This window comes from Salvelinus fontinalis, chromosome 1, assembly GCF_029448725.1.
Source record: "Salvelinus fontinalis isolate EN_2023a chromosome 1, ASM2944872v1, whole genome shotgun sequence".
NCBI classification, from domain to species: Eukaryota; Metazoa; Chordata; class Actinopteri; order Salmoniformes; family Salmonidae; genus Salvelinus; species Salvelinus fontinalis.
This window is the reverse complement of record NC_074665.1, coordinates 98,888,239-98,902,419: the sequence shown is the minus strand read 5'-3', so window position 1 is coordinate 98,902,419 and position 14,181 is coordinate 98,888,239. Positions and strand designations below refer to the sequence as shown.

At 47.0% G+C, this 14,181-nt stretch overlaps 1 protein-coding gene across 5 annotated transcripts in view; it reads left to right on the top strand.

Moving 5' to 3' along the window:
* LOC129865130 (exportin-1) overlaps window positions 1-14,181 on the top strand; it is a 72,602-nt gene that overhangs the window by 31,293 nt on the left and 27,128 nt on the right. For all 5 annotated transcript variants that reach the window (XM_055937646.1, XM_055937636.1, XM_055937627.1 and 2 more), the window contains exons 7-14: window positions 1,283-1,464; window positions 3,381-3,429; window positions 3,925-4,044; window positions 6,943-7,071; window positions 7,331-7,489; window positions 8,917-9,114; window positions 9,718-9,856; window positions 11,902-12,083. In XM_055937646.1, coding sequence (XP_055793621.1) covers window positions 1,283-1,464; window positions 3,381-3,429; window positions 3,925-4,044; window positions 6,943-7,071; window positions 7,331-7,489; window positions 8,917-9,114; window positions 9,718-9,856; window positions 11,902-12,083 — 1,158 coding nt within the window. The remainder of the gene's footprint in view (window positions 1-1,282; window positions 1,465-3,380; window positions 3,430-3,924; window positions 4,045-6,942; window positions 7,072-7,330; window positions 7,490-8,916; window positions 9,115-9,717; window positions 9,857-11,901; window positions 12,084-14,181) is intronic.

Below are 14,181 nucleotides of genomic sequence, written 5' to 3'. Positions count from 1 at the left end.
GCTTTGAATTCAGTACAAAAAGTGAATTGCTTTGCCATATTTTTTTGCAGTATTACTTTAGTTTTGGAATATTTTTATTCTGTACAGGCTTCCTTATTTTCACTCTGTCAATTAGGTTAGTATTGTGGAGTAACTACAATGTTGTTGATCCATCCTCAGTTTTCTCCTATCACAGCCATTAAACTCTGTAACTGTTTTAAAGTCACCATTGGCCTCATGGTGAAATCCCTGAGCGGTTTCCTTCCTCTCCGGCAACTGAGTTAGGAAGGATACCTGTATCTTGTGATTAATTACTTCACCATACTTAAAGGAATATATTCAATGTCTGCTTTTTTTTTTTACCCATCTACCAATAGGTGCCCTTCTTTGCGAGGCATTGGAAAACCTCCCTGGTCTTTGTGGTTGAATCTGTGTTTGCAATTCACAGCTCGACTGAGGGACCTTATAGATAATTGTATGTGTGGGGTACAGAGATGAGGTAGTTATTACAAGATCATGTTAAACACTATTATTGCACCCAGAGTCCATCTAACTTACTATGTGACTTGTTAAGCACATTGTTACTCCTGAACTTTAGACTTGACATAACAAAGGGGTTTAATACTTGTTGACTCAAGCCATTTCAGATTCAAAGTTTTGTATTAACTTGTAAACATTTTGAAAAACATGATGGGGAAAAAATCTCAATTTTCTCAATTTTCAGGCTGTAACACAACACAATGTGGGAAAGGTCCAGGGGTGTGAATACTTCCTGAAGACACAGTAGTCTGGTGGTGTGCAGACAACATGGGCTCAAACCTAATTGGTCACGTGTGTGTGTGTGTGTGTGTGTGTGTGTGTGTGTGTGTGTGTGTGTGTGTGTGTGTGTGTGTGTGTGTGTGCGCCTACAGTATGTATGTATTGTGTGTGTGTGTGTTCGCGTGCATCCGCGAATGGGTGTGCGTGTGTTTGCATGTATGAATGATTGTTTATATTAATGTGTGTGTATACCTCTCCTCCTTTCCCTCCAGATCCTGAAGCAGGAGTGGCCCAAGCACTGGCCCACGTTCATCAGTGACCTCTCCTCCTTTCCCTCCAGATCCTGAAGCAGGAGTGGCCCAAGCACTGGCCCACGTTCATCAGTGACCTCTCCTCCTTTCCCTCCAGATCCTGAAGCAGGAGTGGCCCAAGCACTGGCCCACGTTCATCAGTGACCTCTCCTCCTTTCCCTCCAGATCCTGAAGCAGGAGTGGCCCAAGCACTGGCCCACGTTCATCAGTGACCTCTCCTCCTTTCCCTCCAGATCCTGAAGCAGGAGTGGCCCAAGCACTGGCCCACGTTCATCAGTGACATCGTGGGAGCCAGCCGCACCAGCGAGAGCCTCTGTCAGAACAACATGATCATCCTCAAGCTGCTCAGTGAGGAGGTGTTTGACTTCTCTAGTGGACAGATGACCCAGGTCAAGGCCAAGCACCTCAAAGACAGGTAATACAGAATATACTGTATATCTTAACATAGCAGATCTTTTATATATATTTATATATATACACCATTTAGCAGACGCATTGATCCAAAGCCACTTAGTCATGTGTGGATACATTTTCCTTATATGCGGAAAGCAGGTCATCTATAAACCCATGCTAGGTAAAGCTCCGCCTTATCTCAGTTCACTGGTCACGATAACACCACCCACCCGTAGCACGCGCTCCAGCAGGTATATCTCACTAGTCACCCCCAAAGCTAACACCTCATTTGGCCGCCTTTCCTTCCAGTTCTCTGCTGCCAGTGACTGGAACGAATTGCAAAAATCACTGAAGTTGGAGACTTATATCTCCCTTACTAACTTTAAACATCTGCTATCTGAGCAGCTAACCGATCGCTGCAGCTGTACATAGTCCATCTGTAAATAGCCCACCCAATTTACCTACCTCATCCCCTTACTGTTTTTATTTATTTACTTTTCTGCTCTTTTGCACACCAGAATCTCTACTTGAACTAGATCATCTGATGATTTATCGCTCCAGTGTTAATCTGCTAAATTGTAATTATTCGCTCCTATGGCCTATTTATTGCCTACCTCCTTATGCCTTTTGCACACAATGTATATAGACTCATTTTTTATTTTTTTCCTACTGTGTCATTGACTTGTTTATTGTTTACTCCATGTGTAACTCTGTGTTGTTGTCTGTTCACACTGCTGTGCTTTATCTTGGCCAGGTCGCAGTTGCAAATGAGAACTTGTTCTCAACTAGCCTACCTGGTTAAATAAAGGTGGAAAAACAATAAAAAAAAATTAAAAAAAAAGCTGTTAGCCCCCTGCTCTACCAACAGCTGTTAGCGCCCTGCTCTACCAACAGCTGTTAGCACCCTGCTCTACCAACAGCCGTTAGCACCCTGCTCTACCAACAGCTGTTAGCGCCCCGCTCTACCAACAGCTGTTAGCACCCCGCTCTACCAACAGCTGTTAGCACCCTGCTCTACCAACAGCTGTTAGCACCCTGCTCTACCAACAGCTGTTAGCACCCCGCTCTACCAACAGCTGTTAGCACCCCGCTCTACCAACAGCTGTTAGCACCCTGCTCTACCAACAGCCGTTAGCACCCTGCTCTACCAACAGCTGTTAGCACCCCGCTCTACCAACAGCTGTTAGCACCCTGCTCTACCAACAGCTGTTAGCACCCCGCTCTACCAACAGCTGTTAGCACCCTGCTCTACCAACAGCTGTTAGCACCCCGCTCTACCAACAGCCGTTAGCACCCCGCTCTACCAACAGCTGTTAGCACCCCGCTCTACCAACAGCCGTTAGCACCCCGCTCTACCAACAGCTGTTAGCACCCCGCTCTACCAACAGCTGTTAGCACCCTGCTCTACCAACAGCCGTTAGCACCCTGCTCTACCAACAGCTGTTAGCACCCTGCTCTACCAACAGCCGTTAGCACCCTGCTCTACCAACAGCTGTTAGCACCCTGCTCTACCAACAGCTGTTAGCACCCTGCTCTACCAACAGCCGAGAAAAGACTAGAACTTTAAACGTTGTGGTCTTCTGATGTGTGCAGTGTGACTGCTTCCTGGTAGCGTTTTTATATCAATGTGGATCCTGAGATCTGATCAGCAGTGCAGCGTGACTGCAGTAATGACCCCCTGGAACGCGCCCCTGGTCTGCAGTAAAGACCCCTTGGAACGCGCCCCTGGTCTGCACCTCAGACAGTGATGCCCTACATATCTCAGAGACTGATAAACTCTCACCACAATCAATAGGCCAGAATGTCTGCACCACAGAACTGGCATGAGTTCTCTTAGTCTGGTATGAGCTATGCTGTCCTCCTATGACCCTGGAAGTCAGATGAAAATGAAAATAAAATCCTGACTCTATCGTAACACTTACTATGTCTCTCTTTCAGCATGTGCAACGAATTCTCCCAGATATTCCAGCTCTGCCAGTTTGTCATGGTACGTGAAGCCTCTTCCTTTACCTCAGAGCAGTTTAGAATATATTATAAACTGGGTGGTTTGAGCCCTGAATGCTTTTTGTCTGAAAGCTGTGGTATATCACACCGTATACCACAGGTATGACAAAACATGTGTGGTATATAGCCAATATACCACGGCTAATGGCTAATGGCTATATCCAGGCACTCCACGTTGTGTCATGCATAAGAATAGCCCTTAGCCGTGGTATATCGGCCATATACCACACCCCCTCGTGCCTTATTGCTTAAATAATATATGCCATTTAACAGACGCTTTTATCCAAAGAGACTGCATACATATTATATATGGGTGGTCCCAGGAATCAAACCCACTACCCTGGTGTTACAAGCTGTGTGCTCTACCAACTGAGCTACAGAGGACATAAACACCTATGCCACTTTTCCTCATCTCCCCTCCACTGTTCTTATTTGGTCGTCAACGTTCCCCCCCCCCCCTGTATGTTCTGTTCTCCAGGAGAATTCCCAGAATGCACCACTGGTCCACGCCACTCTAGAAACGCTGCTGAGGTTTCTCAACTGGATTCCTCTGGGGTACATTTTTGAGACCAAACTCATCAGCACACTCGTCTACAAGGTAGATACCTCTCTCTCTGTCTCTCTCTGTCTCTCTCTGCCTCTCTCTGCCTCTCTCTGTCTCTCTCTGTCTCTCTCTCTCTGTCTCTCTCTGTCTCTCTCTCTCTGTCTCTCTCTCTCTGTCTCTCTCTCTGTCTCTCTCTCTCTCTCTGTCTCTCTCTCTGTCTCTCTCTGTCTCTCTCTCTCACTCTCTCTCGCTCTCTCTGTCTCTGTCTCTCTCCCTCTCTCTCTCTCTCTCTCTCTGTCTCTCTCTGTCTCTCTCTGTCTCTCTCGCTCTCTCTCTCTCTCTCTATCGCTCTGTCTCGCTCTCTCTCTCTATCGCTCTGTCTCGCTCTGTCTATCTCTCTGTCTCGCTCTCTCTCGCTCTGTCTCACTCTGTCTCGCTCTGTCTCTCTCTGTCTCTCTCGCTCTCTCTCTCTCTCTCTATCGCTCTGTCTCGCTCTCTCTCTCTATCGCTCTGTCTCGCTCTGTCTATCTCTCTCTGTCTCTCTCGCTCTCTCTCGCTCTGTCTCACTCTGTCTCGCTCTGTCTCTCTCTCACTCTCTCTCTCTCTTCCTCTCTCTGTCTCTGTCTCTCTCTCTCTCTCTCTTCCTCTCTCTGTCTCTCTCTGTCTCTCTCTGTCTCTCTCTCTCTCTCTCTCTCTCTCTCTCTCTCTCTCTCTCTCTCTCTCTTCCTCTCTCTGTCTCTGTCTCTCTCTCTCTCTCTCTCTCTCTCTCTCTCGCTCTGTCTCGCTCTGTCTCTCTCTCTCACTCGCTCTCTCTGTCTCTGTCTCTCTGTCTCGCTCTGTCTCGCTCTGTCTCGCTCTGTCTCTCTCTGTCTCTCTCTGTCTCTCTCTCTCTGTATGTTCACATCTGTGTCTAGTTTACTGCCCTGGTCTAAATCAACCCATTTCCTAGGCCCTTGTGTAGCTAGATAGTGATGTGTGAAAGGGTTGGATAGTTTCCATCTGGCCTAACAGAGGACAAGGTTAAGCTATTGCCGTATTGCAAATACCAATCCTTTTTAGAGTGTAGGGCAGTGTTTTCCAAACTCGGTCCTGGGGACACGAAGGGGTGAACATTTGGCCCTAACACTACACAGCTGACTCAAATAATCAACGAATCATCAAGCTTTAATGATTAGAATCAGCTGTGTAGTGCTAGTGGCTAAAACCAAAACCTGCACCTCTTGAGGTGGTCGAGGGCTTGTTATGGACCTCTCTCGCCAACACGTGGGTCGTATTTTTCAGGTCAAGCACACCGATCGTAGCAAAACATGCTGCAACGGAACACAGCGTTTCAGTCTGTTTTCTTCTGTTTGGCTCCTAATGAATACAACCCTGGAACACAGCGTTTCAGTCTGTTTTCTTCTGTTTGGCTCCTAATGAATACAACCCTGGAACACAGCGTTTCAGTCTGTTTTCTTCTGTTTGGTGCCTAATGAATACAACCCTGGAACACAGCGTTTCAGTCTGTTTTCTTCTGTTTGGCTCCTAATGAATACAACCCTGGACAGTTAATGGAGAAGATGAGGGATTCCTCTTTTATAAATACATTTCTGGGAGCATTCAGCCAGGAGAGGACTGGCCTCCCCTCAGAGCCTGGTTCCTTTCTACCCAGTACAGTCACGAGAGGACTGGCCTCCCCTCAGAACCTGGTTCCTCTGGTCTACCCAGTACAGCCAGGAGAGGACTGGCCACCCCTCATAGCCTGGTTCCTTTCTACCCAGTACAGTCACGAGAGGACTGGCCACCCCTCAGAGCCTGGTTCCTCTCTACCCAGTACAGTCAGGAGAGGACTGGCCACCCCTCATAGCCTGGTTCCTCTCTACCCAGTACAGTCACGAGAGGACTGGCCACCCCTCATAGCCTGGTTCCTTTCTACCCAGTACAGTCACGAGAGGACTGGCCTCCCCTCAGAGCCTGGTTCCTCTGGTCTACCCAGTACAGCCAGGAGAGGACTGGCCTCCCCTCAGAGCCTGGTTCCTCTCTACCCAGTACAGTCAGGAGAGGACTGGTCACCCCTCAGAGCCTGGTTCCTCTCTACCCAGTACAGTCAGGAGAGGACTGGTCACCCCTCAGAGCCTGGTTCCTCTGGTCTACCCAGTACAGCCAGGAGAGGACTGGTCACCCCTCAGAGCCTGGTTCCTCTGGTCTACCCAGTACAGACAGGAGAGGACTGGTCACCCATCAGAGCCTGGTTCCTCTGGTCTACCCAGTACAGCCAGGAGAGGACTGGCCTCCCCTCATAGCCTGGTTCCTTTCTACCCAGTACAGTCACGAGAGGACTGGCCTCCCCTCAGAGCCTGGTTCCTCTGGTCTACCCAGTACAGCCAGGAGAGGACTGGCCTCCCCTCATAGCCTGGTTCCTTTCTACCCAGTACAGTCACGAGAGGACTGGCCTCCCCTCAGAGCCTGGTTCCTCTGGTCTACCCAGTACAGCCAGGAGAGGACTGGCCTCCCCTCAGAGCCTGGTTCCTTTCTACCCAGTACAGTCAGGAGAGGACTGGCCACCCCTCAGAGCCTGGTTCCTCTCTACCCAGTACAGTCACGAGAGGACTGGCCTCCCCTCAGAGCCTGGTTCCTCTCTACCCAGTACAGTCAGGAGAGGACTGGCCTCCCCTCAGAGCCTGGTTCCTCTCTACCCAGTACAGTCAGGAGAGGACTGGCCACCCCTCAGAGCCTGGTTCCTCTCTACCCAGTACAGCCAGAAGAGGACTGGTCACCCCTCAGAGCCTGGTTCCTCTCTAGGTTTCTTCCTAGGTTTTGGCCTTTCTAGGGAGTTTTTCCTAGCCACCGTGCTTCTGCACCTGCATTGCTTGCTGTTTGGGGATTTTATCCTGGGTTTCTGTACAGCACTTTGAGATATCAGCTGATGTAAGAAGGGATTTATAAAACACATTTGATTGGTTGGTTGTGTAGTTCCTGAACGTGCCGATGTTCCGCAACGTGACGTTGAAGTGTCTGACGGAGATCGCCGGCGTCAGTGTCAGCCAATACGAAGAGCAGTTTGTCAACCTCTTCACGCTCAACATGTGTCAACTCAAACAGGTATACACACACACACACACACACACACACACACACACACACACACACACACACACACACACACACACACACACACACACACACACACACACACACACACACACACACACACACACACACACACACACACACACACACACACAGTGCTCCAGGCAGGTGTGGATCCTACTGTTGCCAACAAATGTAACACACACACACACACACACTCACACGTTCCAGTCAATCATCTGTTCCTAATCTCCGTGGTCTCCCTCCCCAGATGCTTCCCCTGAACACCAACATCCGTCTGGCGTATTCCAACGGTAAAGATGACGAGCAGAACTTCATCCAGAACCTCAGCCTGTTCCTCTGCACCTTCCTGAAGGAGCACGGACAGCTCATCGAGAAGAGGCCCAACCTCCGAGAGACACTCATGGAGGTCAGAAACATTACACAGCAGTTTCTCCCAAAACGACACTTTTCTCATTTTCCTGAACGCTGCTGGGCTTAGTTGATTCAAGCCCACTGGTTACATCCTGGGTGGGACATAGTGGAGAAAAAGAGGACATGGTTACATCCTGGGTGGGACATAGTGGAGAAAAAGAGGACATGGTTACATCCTGGGACTGGGTGGGACATAGTGGAGAAAAAGAGGGCATGGGAACATCCTGGGACTGGGTGGGACATAGTGGAGAAAAAGAGGACATGGTTACGGACTGGGTGGGTCATAGTGGAGAAAAAGAGGACATGGTAACATCCTGGGACTGGGTGGGACATAGTGGAGAAAAAGAGGACATGGGAACATCCTGGGACTGGGTGGGACATAGTGGAGAAAAAGAGGACATGGTTACGGACTGGGTGGGTCATAGTGGAGAAAAAGAGGACATGGTAACATCCTGGGACTGGGTGGGACATAGTGGAGAAAAAGAGGACATGGTAACATCCTGGGACTGGGTGGGACATAGTGGAGAAAAAGAGGACATGGTTACATCCTGGGACTGGGTGGGACATAGTGGAGAAAAAGAGGACATGGTTACATCCTGGGACTGGGTGGGACATAGTGGAGAAAAAGAGGACATGGTAACATCCTGGGACTGGGTGGGACATAGTGGAGAAAAAGAGGACATGGTTACATCCTGGGACTGGGTGGGACATAGTGGAGAAAAAGAGGACATGGTTACATCCTGGGACTGGGTGGGACATAGTGGAGAAAAAGAGGACATGGTTACATCCTGGGTGGGACATAGTGGAGAAAAAGAGGACATGGTTACATCCTGGGACTGGGTGGGTCATAGTGGCGAAAAAGAGGACATGGTAACATCCTGGGACTGGGTGGGACATAGTGGAGAAAAAGAGGACATGGTTACATCCTGGGTGGGACATAGTGGAGAAAAAGAGGCCATGGTAACATCCTGGGACTGGGTGGGTCATAGTGGAGAAAAAGAGGACATGGGGAAAGGCCTGGGTTTCTTTACAACTATCAACTCAAAGTTAATGCAAGTTGGAAAGTCAAGAGGGCTGTTATGAAAACCACTAAACAGTAAATATACAAAACAGATTCTTCAAATTAAACAAAGTAACCTCCTCCCCTCTCTCCCCCCTCCTCATACCTCCTCTCTCTCCCCCCTCCTCTCCTCCCACTCCTCCTCTCCTCATACCTCCTCTCTCTCCCCCCTCCTCTCCTCCCTCTCTCTCCTCCTCTCTCTCCCCCTCCTCTCTCCTCCTCTCCTCCCTCTCTCTCTCTCCTCCTCTCTCTCTCCCTCCTCTCCTCCTCCCTCTCTCCCTCCTCTCCTCCTCCCTCTCTCCCTCCTCTCTCTCCCCCCTCCTCTCTCTCCCCCTCCTCTCTCCTCCTCTCCTCTCCTCCAGGCTCTCCACTACATGCTGCTGGTGTCTGAGGTGGAGGAGACAGAGATCTTTAAGATCTGTCTGGAGTACTGGAACCACCTGGCTGCAGAGCTTTACAGGGAGAGTCCCTTCTCCACCTCCACCTCCCCCCTGCTGTCTGGATCACAACACTTTGATGTCCCTCCTCGCAGGCAGCTCTACCTGCCTGTACTCTCCAAGGTGACCAGACATGGACAGACAGGCCGGACTGACTGACTGGGAGGCTGAATGACTGGCTGACACACAGACAGACACACACACTCTTGCTCTCTGGGGGTCACAGAGGGGGGGTGGGCACAGTGTGTGTGTGTGTGTGTGTGTGTGTGTGTGTGTGTGTGTGTGTGTGTGTGTGTGTGTGTGTGTGTGTGTGTGTGTGTGTGTGTGTGTGTGTGTGTGTGTGTGTGTGTGTGTGTGTGTGAGAGAGAGAATTTGTTGGCACATGGTCAGAGTGTGTGTGGTCCAGAGAATTTGTTGGCATTAAGTGAGTGTGTGTGTGTGTAGTCAGTGTGTGTCTGTGTCTCCGTCTGTCTCTCTCTATGTGTCTGTGTCTCTCTCTATGTGTCTGTGTCTGTGTCTCTCTATGTGTGTCTGTGTCTCTCTATGTGTGTCTGTGTCTCTCTATGTGTGTCTGTGTCTCTCTGTGTGTGTCTCCCTCTCTCTGTGTCTCCCTCTCTGTCTCTCCCTCTCGGTCTCTCTCTCTCTGTGTGTGTCTCTCTCTGTGTGTGTCTCTCTCTGTGTGTGTCTCTCTCTGTGTGTCTTGACGGCTGTTGATGTTGGTAACAGGTGCGTCTGCTGATGGTGAGCCGCATGGCCAAGCCGGAGGAGGTGTTGGTGGTGGAGAACGACCAGGGAGAGGTGGTACGAGAGTTCATGAAGGATACAGACTCCATCAACCTCTACAAGAACATGAGAGAGACACTGGGTACGTCACGTGTGTGTGTGTGGTGGGGTGACGCTTGATGAGTGCAGGAAGCAGATACAGTAGGTGGAATAGTGTGTGTGTGACTTTCTACATTTAGACTGATTGTCAGTTTCCTTTGTGGACATCACATCACTGTACAGCACCACTACATGTTCAATAAGGACCATAGTCTATTGACTTGATCTACATCACTGTACAGCACCACTACATGTTCAATAAGGACCATAGTCTATTGACTTGATCTACATCACTGTACAGCACCACTACATGTTCAATAAGGACCATAGTCTATTGACTTGATCTACATCACTGTACAGCACCACTACATGTTCAATAAGGACCATAGTCTATTGACTTGAGGTTCAATAAGGGCCATAGTCTATTGACTTGATCTACATCACTGTACAGCACCACTACATGTTCAATAAGGACCATAGTCTATTGACTTGATCTACATCACTGTACAGCACCACTACATGTTCAATAAGGACCATAGTCTATTGACTTGTTCTACATCACTGTACAGCACCACTACATGTTCAATAAGGACCATAGTCTATTGACTTGATCTACATCACTGTACGGCACCACTACATGTTCAATAAGGACCATAGTCTATTGACTTGATCTACATCACTGTACAGCACCACTACATGTTCAATAAGGACCATAGTCTATTGACTTGATCTACATCACTGTACAGCACCACTACATGTTCAATAAGGACCATAGTATATTGACTTGATCTACATCACTGTACAGCACCACTACATGTTCAATAAGGACCATAGTCTATTGACTTGATCTACATCACTGTACAGCACCACTACATGTTCAATAAGGACCATAGTCTATTGACTTGATCTACATCACTGTACAGCACCACTACATGTTCAATAAGGACCATAGTCTATTGACTTGATCTACATCACTGTACAGCACCACTACATGTTCAATAAGGACCATAGTCTATTGACTTGTTCTACATCACTGTACAGCACCACTACATGTTCAATAAGGACCATAGTCTATTGACTTGATCTACATCACTGTACGGCACCACTACATGTTCAATAAGGACCATAGTCTATTGACTTGATCTACATCACTGTACAGCACCACTACAGGTTCAATAAGGACCATAGTCTATTGACTTGATCTACATCACTGTACGGCACCACTACATGTTCAATAAGGACCATAGTCTATTGACTTGATCTACATCACTGTACAGCACCACTACATGTTCAATAAGGACCATAGTCTATTGACTTGTTCTACATCACTGTATGGCACCACTACATGTTCAATAAGGACCATAGTCTATTGACTTGATCTACATCACTGTACAGCACCACTACATGTTCAATAAGGACCATAGTCTATTGACTTGATCTACATCACTGTACGGCACCACTACATGTTCAATAAGGACCATAGTCTATTGACTTGATCTACATCACTGTACAGCACCACTACATGTTCAATAAGGACCATAGTCTATTGACTTGATCTACATCACTGTACAGCACCACTACATGTTCAATAAGGACCATAGTCTATTGACTTGATCTACATCACTGTACGGCACCACTACATGTTCAATAAGGACCATAGTCTATTGACTTGATCTACATCACTGTACAGCACCACTACAGGTTCAATAAGGACCATAGTCTATTGACTTGATCTACACTCTAAACTCTCTGTAATCGTCTCCTCTCTCTCTCTCTGTCTCTGTCTCTCTCTCGCTCTCTGTCTCTCTCTCTGTCTCTCTCTCTGTCTCGCTGTCTCTTTCTGTCTCGCTCTCTCTCTCGCTCTGTCTCTCTCTCTCGCTCTGTCTCTCTCTCTCGCTCTGTCTTTCGCTGTCTCTGTCTGTCTCTCTCTGTCTGTTCGTCTGTCTCTCTCTCTCTTTCTCTCTCTCTATGTCTCTCTCTGTCTCTCTGTCTCTCTCTCTGTCTCTCTCTCTCTCTCTCTGTCTCTCTCTCTGTCTCTCTCTCTCTCTGTCTCTCTCTCTCTATGTCGCTCTCTGTTTGTCTCTCTAGTGTACCTGACCCATCTGGACTATGCAGACACGGAGCGTATAATGACTGAGAAGCTTCATAACCAGGTGAACGGTACAGAGTGGTCCTGGAAGAACCTCAACACACTGTGCTGGGCTATAGGGTCCATCAGTGGAGCCATGCACGAAGAGGACGAGAAGAGGTTCCTGGTCACCGTCATCAAGGTACGGAGGCCACCTAGGGACAAGTATAGCGGTATAACGGAGAGATTAAAATGGGATTCATGTAGAGGGCTGATGACCAGAAGGCTTCAGGAGAATGTTGAGCAGAATCTTTCTCTTCAGGAGAATGTTGAGCAGAATCTTTCTCTGTAGGAGAATGTTGAGCAGAATCTTTCTCTTTAGGAGAATGTTGAGCAGAATCTTTCTCTTCAGGAGAATGTTGAGCAGAATCTTTCTCTTCAGGAGAATGTTGAGCAGAATCTTTCTCTTTAGGAGAATGTTGAGCAGAATCTTTCTCTTCAGGGGAATGTTGAGCAGAATCTTTCTCTTCAGGAGAATGTTGAGCAGAATCTTTCTCTTTAGGAGAATGTTGAGCAGAATCTTTCTCTTCAGGAGAATGTTGAGCAGAATCTTTCTCTTTAGGAGAATGTTGAGCAGAATCTTTCTCTTCAGGAGAATGTTGAGCAGAATCTTTCTCTAGGAGAATGTTGAGCAGAATCTTTCTCTTTAGGAGAATGTTGAGCAGAATCTTTCTCTTCAGGAGAATGTTGAGCAGAATCTTTCTCTAGGAGAATGTTGAGCAGAATCTTTCTCTAGGAGAATGTTGAGCAGAATCTTTCTCTTTAGGAGAATGTTGAGCAGAATCTTTCTCTTCAGGAGAATGTTGAGCAGAATCTTTCTCTAGGAGAATGTTGAGCAGAATCTTTCTCTTCAGGAGAATGTTGAGCAGAATCTTTCTCTAGGAGAATGTTGAGCAGAATCTTTCTCTTCAGGAGAATGTTGAGCAGAATCTTTCTCTTCAGGAGAATGTTGAGCAGAATCTTTCTCTTCAGGAGAATGTTGAGCAGAATCTTTCTCTTCAGGAGAATGTTGAGCAGAATCTTTCTCTTCAGGAGAATGTTGAGCAGAATCTTTCTCTTCAGGAGAATGTTGAGCAGAATCTTTCTCTTTAGGAGAATGTTGAGCAGAATCTTTCTCTCTAGGAGAATGTTGAGCAGAATATTTCTCTTTAGGAGAATGTTGAGCAGAATATTTCTCTCTAGGAGAATGTTGAGCAGAATATTTCTCTTTAGGAGAATGTTGAGCAGAATCTTTCTCTCTAGGAGAATGTTGAGCAGAATCTTTCTCTTCAGGAGAATGTTGAGCAGAATCTTTCTCTTTAGGAGAATGTTGAGCAGAATCTTTTTCTTCAGGAGAATGTTGAGCAGAATCTTTCTCTCTAGGAGAATGTTGAGCAGAATCTTTCTCTTTAGGAGAATGTTGAGCAGAATCTTTCTCTTCATGGGAATGTTGAGCAGAATCTTTCTCTTCAGGAGAATGTTGGGCAGAATCTTTCTCTCTAGGAGAATGTTGAGCAGAATATTTCTCTTTAGGAGAATGTTGAGCAGAATCTTTCTCTCTAGGAGAATGTTGAGCAGAATATTTCTCTTTAGGAGAATGTTGAGCAGAATCTTTCTCTCTAGGAGAATGTTGAGCAGAATATTTCTCTTTAGGAGAATGTTGAGCAGAATCTTTCTCTCTAGGAGAATGTTGAGCAGAATATTTCTCTTCAGGAGAATGTTGAGCAGAATCTTTTTCTTCAGGGGAATGTTGAGCAGAAGCTCTCTCTAGGAGAATGTTGAGCAGAATATTTCTCTTCAGGAGAATGTTGAGCAGAATCTTTCTCTTTAGGAGAATGTTGAGCAGCATCTTTCTCTTCAGGAGAATGTTGAGCAGAATCTTTCTCTTCAGGAGAATGTTGGGCAGAATCTTTCTCTTTAGGAGAATGTTGAGCAGAATCTTTCTCTCTAGGAGAATGTTGAGCAGAATCTTTCTCTTTAGGAGAATGTTGAGCAGAATATTTCTCTCTAGGAGAATGTTGAGCAGAATATTTCTCTTTAGGAGAATGTTGAGCAGAATCTTTCTCTCTAGGAGAATGTTGAGCAGAATCTTTCTCTTCAGGAGAATGTTGAGCAGAATCTTTCTCTTTAGGAGAATGTTGAGCAGAATCTTTTTCTTCAGGAGAATGTTGAGCAGAATCTTTCTCTCTAGGAGAATGTTGAGCAGAATATTTCTCTTTAGGAGAATGTTGAGCAGAATCTTTCTCTTCATGAGAATGTTG